The sequence below is a fragment of the Chamaea fasciata genome, unplaced genomic scaffold, assembly GCF_029207755.1.
Source record: "Chamaea fasciata isolate MVZ Bird 193981 ecotype frontalis unplaced genomic scaffold, bChaFas1.0.hap1 SCAF_3, whole genome shotgun sequence".
In the NCBI taxonomy this organism is placed as follows: domain Eukaryota; kingdom Metazoa; phylum Chordata; class Aves; order Passeriformes; family Sylviidae; genus Chamaea; species Chamaea fasciata.
Window position 1 is genome coordinate 98,714,824 of NW_027094088.1, and position 23,754 is coordinate 98,738,577.

General features: G+C 36.7%; 1 protein-coding gene across 2 annotated transcripts in view; it reads right to left on the reverse strand.

Moving 5' to 3' along the window:
• The window catches only part of MBOAT2 (membrane bound O-acyltransferase domain containing 2), a 92,623-nt gene that overhangs the window by 63,683 nt on the left and 5,186 nt on the right, over positions 1–23,754 (reverse strand). The window contains exons 2-3 of one of the 2 annotated variants that reach the window (XM_066179890.1): positions 11,266–11,411; positions 7,717–7,794 (exon numbers count right to left, since the gene is read on the reverse strand). In XM_066179890.1, coding sequence (XP_066035987.1) covers positions 7,717–7,794; positions 11,266–11,411 — 224 coding nt within the window. The remainder of the gene's footprint in view (positions 1–7,716; positions 7,795–11,265; positions 11,412–23,754) is intronic. The other variant, XM_066179891.1, reaches the window with a different exon arrangement.

Sequence of the window (23,754 nt, forward strand, 5' to 3'; positions counted from 1 at the left end):
GTTTTGTTCTCACATCCAAATGCCTTAGTTTTTCCAGTGTGAAGATACCCTATCTGGACACAGATGCTGACACTTCAGACATTTATAAAAAACACAGCAAAAGTTGTTATTCTGCTCTCCAGCAGCTAGGATTGATGAAGCCATTGGCTTCTGATTGCAGCTCTGAGAGAGGCTTGGTAGTAAGGTCACACACCATTCTGGAAAGGTACCTCAGGCACAGTAATTGAATATAACAACATATGGCCACAAAGACCAAATTTTAATTTTGTTATCACATAAAATGGTAAGAACTTACTGTGGGGACAACTCTTAAGTAATCACAATCACACTGCTTACACAGATTTCTGAAGACAACCTTTAGCAAACCTACTGCAGTCAGGACAACTGAAAACCAACACCACCAAGACTACAGTTTTATATGAACATCTCTCTGCAGAAGAATGTACCTACAGCATGTACCAGTCAGTTTTTCAGAGCACCATGGTCATGCAGAGAACGAGATCCAGAGGAGCCTAGACTCTTGTTTCATTACAGCTGGAGACAAGTGGATACTGCTGATCAATGAGACCTCCTATCTTGTAGGGGGAAAAAAATAGATGGTTTTATAGGTTTTTCTTTTTTTATAACACATTTACCAAGTTTTAGTTGACATCTGTACATCTTACGTAGGGAAATGGTAAAATCTTACTATTTAATCTCACTGTATGCATACCACTTAATTTATACCTCACAAGATATCCTTAAAGTATTCAAGAAATTAATATTATTTAAAGACAAAAAGCTTTTTACAGAAACAAGGATACCTACCACTAAAAACAGTACCACTAAAAACAGTATCAAAGCCAGAAGACAGTGATTAGGCACATGGATGATGACAGCATATATTAAACGTGGTATCACAAATGGAAACTATGGTGGAGGGAAGCAAAAGAGAAAACCCCAACGAGCTGAAAAGCCTGACACTTATCAAAGAGTTTCCAGGATATAAGATTTAAAACAGACACTCCTAGAAAAAGCAGAATACCAAGAAAAAGAAAGCTACCCATGTGACTCTTGGTTAAAATGGTGCATTACTTGTATGCATTGTGCATTTCCATGTGGTAAGATCTATTAATAAAACAGATTATTCACTCTTTAAGTAATCATACACCAAATTACCCAGAGCTTCCTTTTGCAAGCCTACTGACTTCACAGTTCCTGTTGTGCCTGTGATGAGTAATGACTGCAAGAACTACTTAGCACTTGGCTACACTAAGTATTTTTTATTTCAGTATTATCCGGTTTTGAAGATAAACTCCATGCTACATTGTCTAAGGTACTTGTATCTTCTTACCAGATGTAAACACACAACAAACCTGTTAAAATACCACATACCTAAAACTTCCCAGAAAACAGAACGCCAAAAGTTCAGATTTAAGATAGGTACTGTAAACTGTACAGGAAATTTAAACCATACTGTGATTTCTATCTTTTGTTCTCCCACTTCTCTTCCAACATAATTCAATGCAACTTTTAAACAGAAAGTTTGAAACTTACTGCTCTAAAACGCTAAGCTTCTCAACTAAAAACAATGCCAACCAATACATAAAATTGCTTTCAGGAGGGCTATGTGCAAGAAATCCAATTTGCCCATAATGAAGAGGGTACAAGTAAATCAATTGTATACCTTCTCATAGCATCACAGAATACAGCAAGTTGAAAGGGATCCACAAGGATCACAGAGTCTAACTCCAGTTCCTGCACAGCACCATCCCCAAGAGTCACACCATGTGCCCAAGAGCATTGTCCAAATGCTTCTTGAGCTCTGTCTGGTACTGTGACCAATTCCCTGGGGAGCCTGTTCCAGTATCCAAACACCCTCTGGGTGAAGAACCTTTTCCTAATATCCAACCTAAACCTCCCTGACACAACTTGAGGCCATTCTCTCAGGTCCTATCACTGGTCACCACAGAGAAGAGATGAGTGTCGCTTCCCCTCACAAGGAAGTTTTAACTGCAGTGAGGTCTCCCCTCAGTCACCCCCAGGCTGAACAGACCAAGTAACCTCAGCCACTCCCCATACAGCTTCTCCTCAAGATCCCTCACCATCTTTGTCAAGAAAGAAGGGATTTGTTGGTTGAAAACTGGAAGAACATTGGTCTTCAAACATAACTGAAAAGTTAATTCAAAGTAAAACCACCTTGCAGTGTCAAATACTCCCTGTGACATTTCTTCATTACTCAGCCTGGCTTCCACCTGTTTCTACTGACGTAAAGACAAAAGACTTCTGTACTTTTTCTTGGCACAGTCTTTGTTTTATGTGTTTTGCCTTCACCCCTCTTTTTATTATTGATGCTACTACCTCTTATAAAAAAGGAAAGACAGACATGCTACTACTTGTTGCCTAACATGGTCTCCTCCTATCAAATTAACTGTCCCAAGTACAGCTGGTTTATTTCACTTTAAATTGAAATAAGCCTGATCAATTTAAGTTAACAGCAAATCTGGACAATTACAGGGTGAGGGAAAATTAAAGCATAAAAAGCTTTTGTGCAAGCTCAGATCAGATGAGAAAATCAAGCTACATGAAGTCACGTCAAATAAATCTTATGCAATTTTAAGCTATAAGAGACATTGAAGCAAGACACCAAAAGGAAATGGCTAGTATGCTTATGACAACTGGAACTATTCAGGATCATGACAGTACTAAGGAAGATTTGGGTTTCGCAGAGCAATCTGCTCTAGATGATCCCGCTTTGAACAGGCAGAGTGGGAATTAGAAACACTTCCCTCCACAGCTATTCCATGATTCTGTGATCTTGTCTTTAACTTCCAGTAAAGACACTTGATCTGCAAAACTGATCAGCTTTAAAAGCTCTAAGAAACTTAAAATCTTTAATTGAGACACTGGATTTTAAAATTAAGATGTTTGTATTTTTTAAATCACAATGCTTTTTATTTATATCCACCCTCCCTTACAGGGAAAAAAAAAACAAACCCACAAACAGAATTTTTATGGTTTGCAGTGCATTGGTATCAAGGGTCATGATCTTTTAGCTCCAACCCAGACAGTTCATACACCATCACTTGCAGGCAAAACTGACTTGCCTAACTTACAGCCAGCAGTTTCATTAAGAACAATGTAATTACTGTTTGCTGAGCTTGTCATATTTAGTCAAGTGAAATTCATCTCAAATGCAAGAAATTTCACCAAAGAATAAAAACATGGATAATTATGCTCTTAGAAAAGAAAATTTACTGTAATACATGGTACCCTTGCACATAATCTCTCTAACCCAAACACCACTGGCTCGATTCAGTCAATGCCATGCAACCAGAATTTTTAATCAACTCTTATTAGCAACTGTCTTCGCCAGGAGCTGAAGAAGAACATAGCTTTCACTGAACTCTTCTAGGTACAATTTATTCTGCCACTTCATTTTGTAGGGAGGCTGATTTATTTGACATCAATAGTTTGTTGAGGTAATAAACCATGCAGCAATGATAGCATGACTCAGAGCTCATTTGCTAGCAGTCAAGTTGCTTGGCAGCATGACAGGCAGAGTAATGTGCCTTGAAGAGGTATCTGTACAGATGCTACAGTTATTACCAAACAAATACAGAGCCCCAAAACATGACTTTATCAACTTTTTGACTGACCGATTGTGCTCAACTTCACTTTGAGCAAAAAGATTTAAAAAAGAAAAAAAATCTATATACAAGCCAAAAAGCTACTCCCTCCCAACAGATTTCCAACACACCCAGGCAATTTTACACTACTGCTTCCTTCCAAGATAGGGTTGTCCTCTACATGCTTGCAGAAACCAAACACGAAGCGTAGGAAGTAAGAGAACTCTCCTTCAGGTAAACATCAATACTCAATAAAGAACAGCTACTTCCTACAAAAGAAGTCCAAATTTTTTTCACTTTAGTTTTCAAGTGTGATAAAAGAGGTTTTATATGCTAATGGCATTATTTAAAAACTCTGTTCTTCTGAGAACTATGTTCTTTAGAGTAACATCAGCAATCAAGTGTAAAGTAAAATTTTAAAAAGGGAGGTGGGTTTTTTAAAAAAAAGACTGATTTAGACTAATCTCTCTGGAAATACAAAGTACAGAATCAGATTTTTTTCTAGTTGCATTAAGGCAGCATGTGTCTTTTTTGTACCAAACCAACTGAGAAGGCTAAAAGACTTTTAAAAAGCCCATGCGTTATCTTTTTCAGCCTCTCTACTTCAGTATCAACCTTTATAAACCTGCAGACACTAGATGATTCCTATCCTTCTTTCTCCCTACACCTCCACAGGGACACTACCTCCACCACCCCTCAAGATTAAATAAATGTATTTAATCTTTATTTTAAAGTACAGCAAAAAGTGATAGGCACTACAGGTACGAAAAATTCCTGTAACTACAAAATGCATGCTCATTAAAGGCCTTTCCATTCAAACATTCCAATTCTAGGAAGGATAATATATCAAGTTATTTTTCAATTTATACAGTCATTGTTTTAAGTCATGCATTGAGCTCTATTCAGGTTCAGTCAGGAGTGTCAAAGGAAGTTATCAAAGTAGATGAACTTGTAATAGCTACTTAGAGCAAATACTTTTAGAAGAAATTCACAAGGATTACTAGGAAATTCCTTCACAGCTGTTAACTTCAACAAGTGCTTACATCTCAAGTAATTGAAGACAGACATCCATTTACATGGTTATTTTTGTAATCATCAACTCTCCAGCATACAGAGAATCACTGTCCGGTGCTAGTCAGTGTTTCCGTTCACAATCTTCAGAATACAAGTCTGATTTCTAGGTAAGCATCAGAAAAATCATGACATTCAGCATTAATAAACACCTGACTGACAAATTAAGTGCCACAATTAACATGCCAAGGGAATTAGATTACTCAGATGGTTAAGACTTACTTGGCTCTAATCTGAAATTTTAAAGATAAAACCATCAAATCTCCTCCACATCTCCCATAGTTTGTCAGCCTCACAGTAAGGAGTGAAGGCAAAGGGGAGCCTTTCCCTCAGTCCTGGCTCTATCTTGGAGCACAAGGGAACTTATTGAGGAATAACATTCCTAAATCCCAGGGAAAGGTAGATCAGGAAGCACCTCCACAGATACTAGACCAGTTACAACCAAAGTTTGTTTACTCAAATTCAAATATCTCTTTATATTATCATGCTCAAACAGCTCACATACATGGGCATGGGAACAGTACAAAGGACTGTACATCCAACAGAACGAAACAGAACCACAGAATAGCAGACATAACAGCTACCATGAAAGGTAAAAGTGCTTTGGAGGATGCAAAAGTTTATCAAAAACATCTTCTTGCTTCAGAGGGTAAGGAAGCCTGTGTAACCAGTGCACAGCAACTGAACCAATAGCATTTTTAAAAATTTAATTATTGTTTAAGCAATTTTTAGAGAGCCTGGAGAGAGTGAGGAGCTACATTAGCAGGTAGGAATAACAGGAAGGAAAGGAAAAATGTTTTTCCTATCTGTACACACATGAAATCTACAGGACAGCTAGCAGGGCAGGGAAAAGAAGGAAACTTAGGTTAATGAGTGAATTTAGATAATAGACAAAAATATTTTCTACAATACACAAGTGCTTTTCCAATACAAAATCCACTTGGATCCATATTTACATCATATATAGGTATTTGAAGTTTGACTCCAAGGTTAAGATGCCCATGGAACAATGCAGGTAACCTGTAACTAGGATTGCCAGACAATGGGTCCCTCTACAATACAGAAAGTAAATTCCAAACCCGGGGCTATGCCAGTATACACAAGCACTATGATTAGTTGTACATAAGACACACATACCCACTAAAACATTGATATCCTCCAGTCCTGAGGCCAGCTGGTACCAGCTGCACTCTACTGTACAGCACTTAACCTTCAATCTCCCCTGGGCTCCATGAGACACATTTATACCCTGAAGACAAACACTTAGGTGGGGAGAGGAGTAATTCACATTAGTTTCTATTCAGACTGCCAAACAGAAAGCTGTAAGTGGCATTTTCCTGACAAAAAATTAAGTGTACCTGGTGCATTCCTTAGTTAAAGGTACAGGTATCATTGCTTCTGGGATACTCCAGCAGTGGAGGGAGAAAACCTTGTGTAGTCTTGCCTGTATCACCTACTACAAGTGGCTCCTCCAGCTTCCCATACAGCAGCCACAAATTGTTCAAAATTTAAAATAACAAATGACTGTTACATTTTTTTCTTCCACTGCAAAAAAGAGTTTTTTAGTTTTATCCAATGGCAGGCTAATTCATATGGTGACAAGGCAACATAGGCTCTGTAATAAATCTACGTTTCCCCTCCCAGCTGCACAGTAACAGCTGTGTATAACACAGCCAACATCTCAGTAGATCTGGCCATGCAGTTAAACCAGCTGGTATGAATTATGAGGATCAGGAATTAGTGTTGCCTTGCCACAGTGCAGGAAATCTGCCTACCTGTCTCATGCTATTAGGAATGTAAACCGCTGCTGGATTTCCATTTCCAACTTGTTTCGATAAAGACCAAAGTGTTCCTGACTGGTACCTTCCTTCACTGCATTTAACCACATTAATAATTTCTTTTAGAATATCAAGTAACGTAAGTAATATCTTACAATGTTGAATGTCTAAAGAGAAATTTACATGAACAAGTTGCTTTACAACAACCTGTAACCAAAGAAATATGTGTCTATAAACCAGCTATCCAACCAAATGAGGTTCTCTCACAACCACAGAAGTTTGAATACATGAGGATTTGAAGCAAATCCTGAAGATAAGAGCCTAATATGGGATATTTCAAAAGATAAAATTACATTCACTATCACAGTACAATTGAGCAAAATATTCTAACAGGCAGGAGGATCACAAAGTAAGGCAGCCCTGGCTTTCTGCTTTCTGTGTAAAGCAATTTTCCCCTTTGTTTCTTTTACCAGCATCTTTTCTAATAGCCTCACATACTTCAGGAACCTATTCAAGCAAGGATTTGCTATTTTTCTAAACATTTATGCAGGAATTAACACAGTAGGAACCTAATTTGTTGCTCGTCTTTAGGCTAGTGGAATAGTAAAACATATGCATACAGCAATAAAACAAATCTCTTCCCTGTTTCTAAGAATGACTGAAAAAGAAAAATCAGTGTTATTCTATATGGATTAGGATACCACGAATATAATCAAGCATTCAAACTTAAAATAATGTTGTATGTGTTTTATAAATGTATTCTTAACCTAAGACAGCATTCCTACTGATATCAAAATAAAAAGGAATTATAAACACTTAGTACCTAGAGAAATTTCTCACACAAACTGTCTTCCATTCAGACATCTTCCTTCTATCATCTTCAATCAACTAGCATTGGCTGTTTTCAAATTACATTTGTCTTTTGTCAACACCCAGAAACACTTAGGATTAAGCAATGATGAAAAAATAAGAATATGCAGAACACAAGAGATGTCTCAGTGGAGTATTATTTTAATGAGCTTTAGTTATTTCAAAAAGTTGGCAAAAATTCTCAGATGAGCCATCTTCCCTCCTGAAAATAAAACCATGGTTAGAGAATTCAAATACTGAAATGTTATGATACAACTAGAATTATGGTATATATATGTACCATTACAAAAAAAACAAAACAAAAAAAAAAAACAACAACCAAAACAAACACCTAAACAGTAGCATTCTTGTAAAAGCAAAAGAAAATAAATTTTAGAATGGAAACTTACTTGTGCATATTTTCCACTCCTATTATGATCATGATATAGTAGGAAATTCCACTTTGTATAACAAAATGTAAGGCATACCTAGGGAGGGAAAAAAAAGTAAACCCTCATAGCATTTTCTTTAATGACAATCAACTGCATGCACTTATTGTAAATTAAAGAGGCTCAAAGCCATCTCTGCTCCCAAAGAAAAACACCCTTCTATTCAATTTAAGTTTTTTGCTACCCTTCCTTTTGCTGAGAACTTCTTCCTTTAGCATAGCACAGAGAACAGTAATGAACAAAAACTTGACACCTAGCTAGAATGCTCCAGCTCAATTGAGGATACTGCAAATGTTGCTAATTATTAAAATACAAAGTCTACATCTTAAAAAAAATCAATTTGGCATTATTTCCTGAGTAAATAACTCAAACAACATGAAAGTTCAGGGGTTTAATTTCCATACTCATCTTTATACTCACTTACAGCAATAGATATTTCAGATAAGGCCAACAATTTCTTAGTATCCACAATATTGTAAGATTTCCCTCTCAATAGAAACGGCATCTGTGTCCAGCCGGTCTCTTTATCCCAGGTTGTCAGTAACTTTTAAAAGGGATGGCGGTGATGGTCACAAAAAATACACAAAAAACAAAGCCCTACAGACGAACAAGCCACTGATTAATTTCACAGAGGTGGTCTGTTTGTTTTCCACAGCTTACCACCACAGCTATCCCAACACCATTGCTTTGGGGGTCTGTTTTGGTCTTTGAAGGAGCCACACTTCAGTAAGCGGTAGAGCACTGGTATCAAAGCAGTGCCAGTGAATGGGGAAAAGAAGTGATCTTTAGTAACTTGATTTTTTTCATTCTGGTACCTTAAGTGCCTCAGTAACACACTTACATATGCTCAAGTGACTCGACTCATCTACTTTGGGAATTTTTTTTTCCCATAAAAGGAGCTATTATTTTGTTACAGCAATGCTGTTTTCTTTCAGCTTATCACCAGCAATTTCCTAATTTCACTCCTCCTCTACTCACAAGGAAATCATTTCAAAGATTTTCAACAAGAAAGCCAGTTTTATTCAACTAAAATCCTTCATCCTACACATGATGAACAGAGGCAAAACAAATCACTTGGACATGAATTAACCTTGAAAGATCTTGACTTTTATGGAAGATCCAATTTGTACATGCTGCCATGCTTTACTTCTAGTTTTTCTCATTTAGGATGGGACTTCCTAAAATTCAAATGTGCATTTTAATATAGCAATTGCCAATTTAAAAAGTATTTACTTGCTTTTTTATCAGCCAAGTATTAGCAATATTGTGTAGCAGAGACAGGCATTAGGGAAATGACAAAAACTTAAGATGTTTGCTTCTTAAACAAAGAAAGGATACTAAGATATAAAAGCCTAAAAGACTGTGGATTGACATGGAGTACCATACCAGAATTACAGTCACTGAAAACATTTCTCTTTCAGAGCTGTTAACAACAGCAATACGATTGATCGGATTCAAACATTCAAAGGGATATATTGAAATACCACACGGAATAATAATTTTTAACTGCATACAAAGGGTACATATTCTGGGCCTTTTATGCTATTTACTATTATGCCAAGGGAATTTTTGCTTCTCTTCCTTTCCTCTACCACCATCACAAGTATTACAAAAGTGACTGAAAACCAAGACACTTGAAATTGAAGAGGACAACATAACTACTACTAAATGCCCTTAAAAGGGTGCAGATTTCAAACAACTTCCCACATTTAAGTTTGCATGATCTCATCTATCAGTTACTAAATTCACTAGTAATACTATATAACAAAACAGTAACAGTTTCCTTCTTGTTAAACATGTTTATAAGACATGCTACAGCACAATCCAGGAGTCACTAAAGATGCATACTCAGTTCCTTGAGAAGAGGAACCAAAAAAAACCAAAACACTCAAAAAACCTGCTTGTATGATATGTACTTAAGCAAAAGGAAAAAGCATTGACAGAAATACAACAGAAGTACCAATTTCTTAAAGAACATGTACTTTCAACATCTCAAATTATGTTTTCATAATTTTAAAATCGTCTTTAGCTCCATAACTGCAAAATAGAAATTAATTGCAAATATAATAGATTCAAGTATGATCCAAAGCAAATTAGAATAATGTGGATTTCTACTACAGCAGAAAACATCTCATTTTTTTTTTTCCAGGGCATATTGCCAGTGAGAAGTTTCCACAGATTTTTATTTATGACTGTTGGGAGTAGAGATTGTTTCTTTCCAAAATCTCCCATACCCAAAATTCATATATGAATATATTAGTAACCCTTTCTAATTAGAAGTTATAACTAATGATTTCTGCTTCTAAAGCAATGGATACAGAATGTGCTTCTAAGCTTACACAGCTATCAAAAAAATTCTCACACAGTAGCTCCTATCTCCCATATCATCCTCTTTATCTGTTGTGCTAAGGCTGAAAGTCTTTGAGATCAGATCATCCTCTCAAAGCAAAATACCATGGCAACATGTTTAAGAAATAGGCTGGAGTAGTAGAGTTTTATATAAAAGTAAATCATGCATGTAAATCTAAGGAATAAAGGTTACTGATTTCTTTTCCTGAAATTTAAAAACAATATGCATCAATCAATGTTGGGAGATCTCTGCAACATGGCAATGTAGAGGCCAACACACTCTGCATGTGCAGGGACAGATGCACACACACACACTGTGTGCATCTTCCACCTGCACAACAGCTTGATTAATACCCCCCAGTTCAGTAATACTCTGTAACAGTCAACATAAATAAGTCTTTTATACACTTAAGGCTAAGTAAGCACCTTGTTTACAATGCAATAAAATGAAACTGGCACTTAAACCATCTTGGGAAGATGTGAGCCGTTCAGTAAGCTATTTTTTGAAGGAAAAAAATATACAAAACTAACTGCATACCCTTCTCTAACTTTATTAACATTCTGTCTTGCTTCACTGTGAAAAGATCAAGATACACAAACAGCAGTCATACAAAATATGTGTTTGAAAAACATCCACATCTTCCCTCCAAATCATTAAAGAAAGAAATTAAACCATGAAACAGTCTGAAGTCAAATCCAGCTCCTTTCCAGCTGTTTTACACTACTAGGAGTATCATTACATATATTTTGAAGATCCAACAACTCTTCCTAAAAAAAGGTCGCATTATATTCAATATTCAGAAAAAGACACTGAGTTATCTCATGCCATGAGTATTTATGGGGAATTATCTTAGTCTCCACATCTGTGCTGTGCCTCAAGAGAATACTTCTCCAGCAAGTTTACAGGAAAAAAAAAACAGCTGTACCAGTTAAACAAACTGCACCTGCTTAATCTTCCCAAAACCACAGGGAGCCAGTATGGCAGTTACCAGTTTGCAAACAGATGATCTTTCAAAATTTGTGCACCTCATCAGAATATTTAAGCTGATTTCTGTACATTTGCAGCAGCTAAAACCCCCACAGAATTAGGCAATAAGACTCTTCATAACACAGAAATAAAAATTTAAAAGTTCCTGAAAAATGAATTTAAGTGCAACTTACCATCCAAAACAAAAAAGTGCAAGATAAAGGCCCAAGAGTGTTGCAACAACATGTCTTATAAATGGGCTAGTTTTGCTTGAATGAAGGTATGTTCGAAACCAAACAGCCGCAAGCAAGGCAAACAGTTGGCACACTACAAAGTTGACCTGCATAAAAAAAGAAAAGAAAGAAGATCTCACACAAGTGTGTATTAAAAATTAACAGAAATATCCACACATCTCTAGCAATTTGCAGAACCTGTAGCCCTGCCATGGCTTTTACCACAGCACGTCTAAGAGCTTCTCCCACGAGTCCCTTCCTGGCTCACGCACGAACTATCTCCCGCGAGCAGCTCAGAGGAAAAGATGTATCAAACACATGAGGCAATATGTGCAAAAACCAAGAAAAGAAAGTCATGTATTTTTCTGTACATTTTCTAAATACCAAACCACTCCATCAACCATTAAATCACTTCCGCTCTCCCAGTAACGTGAAAATCAGAGCTGCAGGTTTGGTTTTTTTTAAGTGAGCAGGACTTGAAGCTATGCATCAGCTCCAAAAATCACTGACAGATCACTTCAGTAGCCTGTGCAGAAGCAGGGCACAATGAAGTGCATTTCAGTGCTATGTAATCAGATAAACAGCTTGGCTGCACACTGCATTTTCTTTTTGTACATTCAAGTAGGATAGTTTCAGAAATTCTTCCTCCCTTCAGGCCATTTACTCTAGAAGATAGAAAATTTCTTGTATATTAAATATTTAAAGACATTGGGGCACTGAAAGCAAAAGCAGAATTAAATAAAACTAAATCAGTGAGTAAAAAGAATTGCTCTGATTGTGGCCTGAAAAAATTTAACAGTAAGGGCACAAATTCCTCAAATGCAACAACCACCACCAAAAGTGGCTTAAGCTACAAAAAGCTGGATAAATTACTTTATTTCGGAAATAACATTTCTCACTTCACAGATTTTACTTTTTACTCACATAGGAAACTGCCTAACAATTTTCCGTGTCTAATAGTGGCATCCCAAGTCATCACAAGCAACAGCTTGGGAACCACTGCTTCAGGTCATAAGCACTTCAATACAAGAAACTTGCACATCCTGCATGCTTGACTGGTCCTCTGCACAACAGCGTTTTAGACTGTTTGATGGCACTTAGCTGAAATACATAATCTTTAAACCACAGGGTACAGTGACAATACTATTTTTATGTTCTTAACAGCAAGCCTAATACCTGCTAAAACAAGCCTAATGGTGTGTGCAGCAACAGAGTCCACGCTTGCAGTACTATAATTCAGCTTTGTCCATTCCTTTGTTATTTTTCAAACAAGTTTCAGGCATAATAGGTAAGGGTCAGAGTACAAAAACATAGTCATTTAGAAAGTAGCAATTAAAACAACAACTACAGAACTCTCATTCTTGTAACAACTGAACCATCCCAAAACCTGTAACACCAAGTTAAAGCATTAAATACTAGCAGGGAAAGAGACACAGAAGGCAGGGCTGTGCTTTTTAAAAGGAACAGTTCCCTAAATTAAACTGTTCTCTAAACGGTCGTGTACACTTCTCCATCCGTTCTCTTACTCCCACATTTCTATTATGCTTTTAACAGTATTTGAAACATTCTAAATAAATGAGGAGATATTCTTTCAGGGCATAACTTGACCTGTTTTCTCTCCTTTATAAGCAATGATGCAAATGAAACAGAGCGAGGTTTATTACTCAAGATGATTCTATGGATTTAGTGGAAAAGTTTCATACAAAACAGTCAAGTGAACCACTGGAAGGGAAACAAACATAGTTTAAAAAAAAAGAAGGCAAGAAAGAAAAATTAAAACAAAAAAATGTATTATTAATTCAGTATCAACATTTGTATGAATATTTTTTACAGAAATTATGCTATGTAACCCACAAAGCATGTTTCTGACCCAGAGAATTCATGTTCTAGACAGACTAGAAGGGGAAGGGAGACAGAGAAGGTTGCATATTCACAGATACATAGTAAAGCTGAGGTAAAGAGGCAGAGGGAAGAAATGAGCATGAATATCTGTCCTGAAATGGACACACCTGCATTGCTGGTTTTACTGAATGCCCAGACATTAGTGCTTTGACTGTAATATAGATAATTTACCAACTGGTATCACAAGGTGTCCTTTTTCTGACTACCACTAAAGGCAAGGTAGCAAGACCCAGGGAAAAAGGAAAGTCATCATCTGGCTCCTACTAGTACCATGAAAAGAGTAGAGAGGTGCTTGGCATTTCTCCCCTGTATCAACTCTATAGGAGCAGACACTAACAAAACAACAAACCCTGAATTGCACAATTCAGGATGAGCCTGCAGGTTCAGGAATGTGTAAAACCCTCACACAAAACACAAAAAGCAAACCTGAGAAAGGATTCAGCAGGAAGGGAGTGAAAAGGGAGTACACCTTTTTCAGGCACTTGCTCTTAGTTTAGCTATTTACTCCAATAATCAAACCTGTATCTGAAAAACAGTATCCCATTAATTAAAATACAAACAAACAAACCAACCCCCACCAAAAAAAAAACAACCCAGAACACCTTCCCCAAGAAGAATATTTTGAGAACAGCAATAAAATGCAGGATAACACACCTTTAGATCAACCCCACAAGCCATCTTCCAGGGAGGTGAATTTATTATGTCAGTTTTTCAAACACAAAACTAAGTGACCCAAGCAGCAGAAACCTTTTCCAAAAGCCTTCCCCACAAATGAATCCAAAACTGGCAGTGCCTATTTTTGAAGTGCTCTGACCCAAGAAAGTGCACAAACACATAATACTTGGAAATCTAAGACATCACTACAATGGTCACACACCACCCTGCATTTCTTCTCCACTCTTACCAATCCCATCCTTATCCTTGTCTCAGTGCACCAAATTGCAGATTCCAAAGCACCAAGAGCTCTGCAGAACTTGTAAAGCTCCCAAAGCTTTAAACAGACATCTGTAAAATCAAGCTATGCAACAGTTAAGGTTTGAAAGCCGCGCAACTTGAGTTTAGCCTTTATACATACATACCTACTTCTGACTATATTCTTTCTGCTGCTTCACTCTATTTTCCCCAGCAGTAGTTCTGATTCATTCAGCAAATGGACAATTGCCCAGTTTTTGCCCTCATCCTGTGACCCATTAAATCCTTACCATCTGCATTCTACACTGAACAGAAAAACCTTACATTTTATGCAGCTCTGTCCGTAACATGGTAAGACTACATACAATAAATGCAAACTTTGCAACAATTTCACAAGATCAATATTCCTATTCTAAAGGTAAATGACCAGCACAAAAATTATGAAAGCCCAAAGGGTAAAATAAATGCCCACTAACTTTGATTGCTCAATTTCAGGCACTCAGTGCCCAGTTTTTCAGACAGTACTTTTAATAGAACTTTAACTGGAACCGTGCTTTGAAAATATAAATTCAGCTGCTATTCTGATTATCCAGTATGCCTACAAATCAGGCCCGAAGTATCTCAAAATGCAAGCAAAATTTAAAATCATCTCTACAATCTATTTTTTCCCTATTGTTTCTCCAGCTCACAAAAAATCTCTGGTTTATTATTCAAATAAAGGAGCTCATATGGAAGAGTTTGTGAGTACCGCTGGGCAGAGGCACAGGGGTAATGTTCATCAGATACTTATTCTGACTTTTGAGTATCTGCTGTCACAGGTTACATATTCACTTGGTAAAGATCTTGAATACTTGAGTACTTACATTTTAAAAGAAAACACAGAATTTCTACAACAAAAATCAAAACATACCTGTTTGCCATTACCTGTGGCTTTCAGTCCACAGCACTCATTTCTACCACTTGTACCCATTTCCACATGGAAAGAAGTTTCATCCCTTGCCAATACTACAGGAAGTAGAATGAGAAACAGACTCTGTGGGCTCCCAAATTCCATCACATGCACTTCAAACTCCAGCAGTGAGATAATACATGCATCATACAGTGTTTTAGTTCAGATCAAAAAGGGGCTCCTGAAGCCTCCCAGTTATCTGCACTTCATGTGCTTTGGCAGGGGCTGTGCAATAGTGTCTGGATACACAAACCTGATTTCCTTTAGATTAAACTTAACTAGAGTATCTCCTCCAAAGGCAAGTAAACATTTAGCACATGGACTAACCTAGGCAAAAGCAGTATTTCCCAAAATTACTACAGCACCCATATTGGATCTTCAATGCCAACCACTTCATCCCACAGAAACATTTTTCCTGTACTGCACTACTTGGTTTAGTAAACAACGCCAAAATTTAACATTTAACATTCAGCCTGTTCCTAATCTTCCTGTTCCCATCTTAAGCCATGCTGACCAGTGTGGAACTGACAGACAGCTTAATTGTATCCACACTAGAGAGATGAAGAACTTGCCTTCACATACACAGTTTGCCTTGAAAGGGTGACAAAAATTATCTGGCTGCCTAGGAGACAAAAGGAACACACAGCAAACAAGCAGGAACAAGGACAGAGCTGGACATCATCTTGAAAGCTTCCATGAAAACCAGGCACTCAAGCAAGCAGTCCTTTGGCGACAAAAGTTATATATACAAACTTCAACAATTGGGAATGGTACACTTGTGTACCTCATAAAAACTCAGGTCAAGCTCTTCTAACATTGTGAGTATGGGCAAAATACACCTCGCTAAACACCATATGACTTGGTCAGATGTGAGCAGAACACCCACAAAGAACAAAGACAACATGTTCCCTAAATCTGCATGATTCATTCTTCAAACCAAATTGCAATGTGCCTCCACGAGGTCATAAAACCTGTTCCAATAAGCAGCTTCAATTTTACAAAAGAAATAAAAATTAAAAAAAAAAAAAAAAAAAACAAAAAACAACAACAACAACAACAACACCAAACAAGGTCTATTTAGAGCTGAGATTTCATGGGGGGGAGGGCAGGAATTATCTTGCCATAGTTTCACCCTGAGCAGTTATAACTTAGCCCATGTATAAGAAAGCAAACAGAATTTTTTATTCCTCCTCAGGTACAGGGTATCAACAGCTCAAAATCTTACAGAGAGAGCAATGTGTAAGGGAAAGTTATGTGCACATACTAATAAAAAACATACAACTATAATGTGAATTATCACCACCAGTTATTCAGCAATGAATGATGTGAGTGTGTGTTAGACATACTAAGCTATTACAGTTCCTGCTGTGTGTAACCTAGCAATTTCAAAATTAAATCCACTATTTTGGTTCAAAACTAGTTATACAAACACTGCAATTTGTAGGCACAACTCATGCCAAATGTAATAGTAAAACATGAACACATTCACAGTTTTAATATTTGGAGTAGCTACACAAAATACAAATCCATTCTATCATTAGCTGCATTAAGCTATCTACATAAGAAATTCTCCATTTGCATGACCTCTGCAAACATCAGTAGAAAGTATATAATTTTTAAAGACATTTATTTTAGTATTTTAAAAGAATTAAATGTAATTTATGCCATGCTTTTGTGAAAACAAAGTTCTTGCTAAGGAAAAAGTATTTAAGGAATCAATTTGTAACATAAAGAAAAAAAAAAGAAAAAGGTCACTGACTGTCACAAGGATTTTCATCCTCAAGAAGAAATTCTAACATAACATTGGATTTGAACAGCTGGAAGTTTCTAACACTGCAACACAGACAGCATCTTTAATAAGTCATTAAAGAAATTTAAGCCCACACTAAAAAGAAATAGAAGGAAAGTTTATTTCTTCTACAAAACTAATTTTAATATATGCAAATTTTATCTACTAATCCCCTCCACATAAACTATATTTTAACATCAAAAGCCAATTGCTGCAGTCAAGGCCTCCAGGATCCTGCTACTTCACAGCACAAAGGCATTTGCCTCATTCAGAAAAGTCGCCAAAGTAGAGAGGGAATTTTACTGATACAGATAATTCCTAACTGGATGGCACAAGTAAATCATAGAGGCCCACACAGCCTACTAATAATCCACTGAAAAGCAACAACAATGGCACAAAGTTTTGCTTACCAGCTATAGCAAGATATGGAGAGGCACCCAAAGAACAACATTTCCGACAAAGTGCCCCACAAGAGAAACTGGTTTAGCAGGTAAAGCACCAAAGATGACCCAGGAATGCTGCACTTTACTCTTTCTGCCAATGACACACACAAACTCTTTGGAAGTTACCTTGTCTTGGGGCATCTCTGTTTTCCCATTTTTAACAAGTTTTCTCAAATAAGAAGAAAAGTAAGTATTCAAACCTCTAAAATGCAATGAATGCCTTTGGCCTCAATAAAACACTTTGGATGAATTAAAGCTTATGCAGGGTTTTTTTTTTTTTGGGGGGGGGGTGTTTTTCTGTGGATTTTTGTCTGTTTGTTCTTTTGTGGGTTTTTTAAAAGTTATTCTTGAAAAAAAAAAAAAAATGCAGCACTTCTGTTCCTCTTGCTGATGAATTAGGCTTTGAAAAAAAGACTACCCAGACAGAAGCACTAAAGCCTACCTGATCAAGTGCAGAGTTTAAAATAAAAAGTTTAAGATGCAAGATGCTTCACAGACAACAGTCAAGAATGTGTGGATATGGCAATTCTGCAAACAGGGATTTAGGAGTACTCTCCTTCTTACAGGAAATGTTTCTCTCTTGGAATTCAGCTTTCCTGAGGTGCAAGATACCAGCATTACTTGTCTCCCTGTCTAGAGCAATTTTTGGCCCTCTATTCTACCACAGAAAGTAAGTTAGGACCTATACTTCCTCATTTATCTGACAGGGCCAGTGAGCAAGGTGCACTAAGCAGCATTCCTCTCCTCCAACCTTTAGCTCTCCTTTTCAACCTCTATGGCAACTAGAGAAAAAAAAATATACTTTTTTAGGGGAAAAAAAAATTGAATATGAGCTACAAAACCACTTTGAAGTGAGTTCTTGCAAGAGCTAGGAGATAAGACAGAATAACATACGTATACCTCAAAAAGACCTTAAAGCTCAGGCTTTAATATCTTTTCTAAATCTGTAGGGCCACTTCAGCAGTAGCATTTTAAACACAAACCTCTTCAAGCACGACGTTTGTTGACACATACTTGTCAAAAATTGCCAAATCTTATCACAATTAATAAAGCATCAGCTGTGGCTTGTTCCTTAAACATCATTATTTTCTTGTTCCTGCTCCAAGTTAAGTCAAAACTATTTCCCTTTCCCACCAAAACAATGAGTTGAGGAATGAAAAACATCTACAATAGTTCAAGAAAAGTTGGTTATAACACACAGGGGAGTTAACGCTGCTCCACAGCAACCGCACAGCATTATTGATGGATATTCTTCCATCCAATTTCTAACCTTCATCACGTATAAAAACAACATCAAGTATAAATACAATTATCCAATAATTGCCTAATGCCAGACAGCTAAGAACTAAAGAGTGAGAATGACTATTATTTGAAACCAATGTCAATTTTCCAACTACTGCCTGAAAATTGCTGCACTAATATTAAAGGGGAGAAAAAAAAAAAAAAAAGGAAGTAACATTTTCCACAGTAAAGCTGAAAAAAGCAATTCCATTACAAGGCTCAAAAATCAAACTGGTTGGTTAATTTTCTTCAATTTATTGGTAAATGTCAGGAAGAGAAGTTCAAACATAATGGCAAAGGTATTTGATAAAGTTCAAAGATACTTAGAAGTAGTTCAGAGAACCTTTCTTCTCTGAATGATACGAAGAAACAAGATTCCTCTTTCAACCAAAAGGACCATAAATCTTGCAAAAATGCTTTCAAATGCAGTTTTTATTCAATTAATACTCAGTGCCTTACATGATGAAAATATAACTAACACTCCTGCTGTGAAGTCTCAACCTTGCTTCATGGGTGAAACATGAAGAAATTGAGAATAAGCAGCAGTGACTGTTTTGAAATCATACCAGTATGAGAGATGTTTGTGTTAAGGCACAACGTTCTTTGTAGCAAAGACTGTATTACTGAGTGTTTATACAGTATCCAGTGTGAAGGGACACTTTTACAGATGAAAACTCCAAGCACAGTTCTCTAATAGCAGCCACTTCCTTAAAGTGCTGCTTCTGTTTGTGTTAGTCAACATCAACATTGCTGGAAAATGCTTTTCAGTACTGGACACATACACTTCATCTTCCCATTAACTTATTGGCAGCTGAAAGGACTTACATGTAAGATCCTAAATGTTTTCTTTCCAAGCTGATTTCAATCCCAAATATCAAATCCAGTTATGACATAGGTTAGTAGTAGTATTTCTATTTCCAGTATTAACTCCCAGTTTCCAGTTTGCAATTCTTAAGCATGCTACAGAGAGCGAAGCACATAATGAACAACATGATGTAGGCAATAGTAATCTGGTTTGTGAAATAAATGAGCATCAAATCCAATAAGCTTTTTCAAAGAAGGCTTACTTAATCATTACTCAGAATTACTCTAAGATAAATTGTATGACTAAAGATGTAAAACAAAACATCAATGTACATTTTATAGTGAAAACAACCAAAACTAATTCATTAAGGATAGGAAGATATTGGCTGAAGGGTGTTCTCTCTGATGGGCTCTTAAGAATTCACCATTATAGATCATGAGCTGTCAAAAAAAGCTATTTATCCATGGAAATACCTAAAATCTAGGATGCAAGTTTGGTTCAAAGGTGAAATCAGACTAAGAACACTGGCTTGGGGGTTTTTTGTTTGTGTGTTTTGCTTTTTTCTCTCTGAAGAAACAATAAGGACCTAAACCACTTGCTTCTGTTAAGCAAAAACTGGTTTGGCCAGTTAAGGATTGCAAGTCTCAGACTATCACGGAAAAAGAGTTTACAACATCACAACACTACAGCCTGGCATTATGTTGGCAAAACACAGTTCCAAACAAAGACCAGCTCAGTTACTGTGCTTTTAAAACCATGGATTTTTATCACACACTTGCAGTGCACATGCACATAATGAGATGAACTCAAAATCTCTGCTCTGTCACATGTATCAGCAGTACACCAACAACAAAATCAGCTGGAAAAAAAAACCGCTTTGAAGTATTAGAAAACAGGCATTCTTTATTACAGTGCTGGACACTTTCAGAGGATATCTTCTCTAATCAAATGTGTGTGTGAAACTTTACAACAGGGTATTTATTCCATCATGATCACACGTACTCATTTTAGTGTACTTCTGAGCTAATACATAAACATCATTATCCCTAGAACTCATTTGCATGCATCCGTCTCCTACTGGAAGCCCCTTTATGGTTCTAGAGGGTTGTCTAAAGGGGTCTCTGGTGGTCAGACTCAATGAGTGCTTCAATATTACAGGTGACCTTCCCTTGAACTTTTTTTTGGGCATGTGTTGTCATTTCTTGAGACAGAACTTGGCCAAAAGAGCCACTATATTCCTCATTATCTGTTTATCCAATAGTTTCATCTATGTTTATCGTCCTGTGCGCATACTTTTACATTCTTTTATCCTTTTTTGCTAGTTAATCTTTAAGCTCCATCTAGCAGCTCCAGGGGAACTGAAAATTTCTATTCTTTGTGTCTTCCATAAATACAGGCTATTTAAATGTGTATTTGAATGCAAAGTTTTTATTTTAAAGCCCAGAGAACAACTAAAGTGTTTGAAATTTTGCAAAAACTTTATAAGCTACTCACTTTCCTAGGCATTTAAAAATAAAGCAAAATAGCCAACACCTATGGAGGCATCTTTCTCAAATGCAACCAGAAACTGACATTTTCTCAATTAAGATCTACTTCACTACAATTACATTCTCCTGGTAAGTGAGAAACTGAAATACATCTTAAAATAAGCAAGAGACATTGAAAGTAAGTCTCTTGTCCATATAGCAAGCACAAATCTGGTAACAACAGCCATTTCAATTAGCAAGTAGAACAAATATTCCCCATCTTTAAAATGATCAGCTTCTCAGTGCTCTCCATGAGAAGGAAAAAAAAATAGCAGAGGGCTTCACTACACTCTCCCTTGAACAAACTACTATACAACAAAGTCTGTATTCCTCCATGTCTGTTATCTTCCTGCTTTTCCCAAATCAGGAATCACCCCCATGAGATCGGTCAAGTCTCATCTCCAAGCACCATAACAGCAGCCCTTTAAACATCTACAGTATGCAGCAATCCATATAAGCAATGGACACTACTTTGAGATGCTACATTTTTTCAAATTAATTCCATTTTTAATAATATTTTAGTAATATTTAGAATTATACTTCTATATTAAAATATTTTATCTGACTTCTTACATTCAATTCCATTATAGCAAATGATTTGCTAATGTATTCTAAGGGAAGACCTTCTACAAGTCTCAGCTATCACTGAACTTCTAAAATTCCTGCAGATTTGTGAGGACCTCAAATTCTTTCTAGCCTTTTCACCATGAAGAATAAAACCCAATTCATTTTAGTCTGGGCCTTCAGTCCACTTTTTCAATGACATGCTTAGTCAATTGAATGATTGGGGTTTTATATATGTGTGTATTTACACATACACATAAGGCTGAGAGGAAGCAGTAGAATCAAGAGCATTACTCAGCCAAAAGGCATGTCAGAAAGGTTACAAATCATCTGTACAGGTTGCATTACAGTATAGAATATATCACTGTAGTAATACAACTAGTATGCTCAAAAGCCACATTTCACAATAAGTACACCTTCTGCAGCTTAGGTCACTTTAAGTGGAAATAGAAGAAAACACCAAAATCCCAACTACAGAAAATCACAACACTATAGCCAAACCAAAATAGCTTCTTCACCTTTGGACATATTATTCTAGAATAAAAAGCAGAGCTATGGAAATTTTCCTCTGCCAAAGATGGCTTAGCTACCAGGATGATCACTTAAAACAAGTAGGCTTAACTAACACTTATCCAATGTTGCAGACAAATTTAAATTCTCAAACAGATCTGTTCACTTAAACAAGTGCTAAAAGACTAGCTAAAAGACTAACAATGTTGATTCAACAGATGTTGAATTTAAAATACATCCCAAAGGAAAGAAGGGAAATGAAATATCTATACTGAAGAGCTACATCAACTTTTTTTGTAACACAAATACTGTGAAGATGCAGACATCAAGCAAATAGGTTTTCACTTGGCTACACATAGTTGTTCTCACTTTTCAGGAGAAAATAAAACGCCAGCCTAAACTCCCTAGTTCAAGGGAAACAAGGAAAAAAAGTGGGCACATTACTCAGGAAAAGTGCACATCAGTCAAAATAATAAATGTGAAGAAAGCGTTCTATAATCAAGGCTGCAAAGGATGTATCACAGTACCTCATTAGGTCAACATAGGAACAGGTAAACATGAGTTAAAAGTCAACAAATGGCAGGAGTACTGAATGATAAAGATGACTCATCTATTTCAGTTTTACTGGTTTTCAGAACTCTTGCCTAAAGTCAGCACAGTACTCAAGAAAAAGCCCACAGAGAGAAAAGCACAGCATAGCTGTGGTACAAGAGATTTACAGCAGAAACCCTTCAGAAACAGAAAGCAACACAGCGGTAACCATGCACCCCATAAAAAGTGACTCTTGTTATCTTCCTGATGCCTTACTTTTTTTTCTTTAGTAGGCTGTTCTTTGAGCACTCCACTATTTCTTTCCAACATCCCAGAACTGCAGTATTTTCATAGCAATATTTGAACCCCATTTTGGATTCAGAAATGGGTTGTACTGCCATGAGTGCAGGTGAGTGCTCACACTTACACCACCTCAATGACTTGCATAAGGATGGAAAAACAATGTGACAAAATAAAGCAGAGGTGTACGTACACTGTTCAGGTAAAGAGGGTTTCATTTAGATGTTTACTGTAGAAACCTTAGGTGTAATAATATTTCAGTTTTTCCACTGCTTTGCAAAAAACTGAAAACATACCCAGTATGAAAGCATGTGAGAGAACAAAATTCACTGCTGCTTCTGTAAATACTAGAGAATTAAAGCAGCTCTGTAATTTACATCTTCACAACAGTATTCATGAACCTGAATAACATAGATGTATTTCCTTCTTACACTAAATCTTTCTATCACTTAATAAATCTTTTCCAACACTAAGACCAGTGTTTGCTTTCTTTTCCAACTCTGTTCATGGCAGATTTCACCTCTTCCTTCAAGATTGTCGCTTTCTCTTGTCAATTTTTCCTCTTATCCCAACCATTTCACCTTGCTCTACATATTTTTCATTGCAGAGTTAACTCTTTACCTATTGTTTGTTGAGTAAGTCAACACTTAACCACTGATAGTAAAACCTGGGAAAGGTGTCACTGCATAGGACCCTTCTGATGATACATTCCCTCCCTTCCAAGAGTCCAAAGGGAAATTAAGAAACCACTAAAAACTTGGCTAGCACACCCAAACAATTCAAAACATCCAGTCACTGAGAACAGCACATACAGAATGAAGAGCTGAACTTTATTTCCAGCTTTGTTTTCACCAAATACAGTCTCCACCTAGCATCATACAAGATCATGCTTTGCCATCCACCCTTCATTCTCCTGACTGCTGCTAGCAGCAGATAAG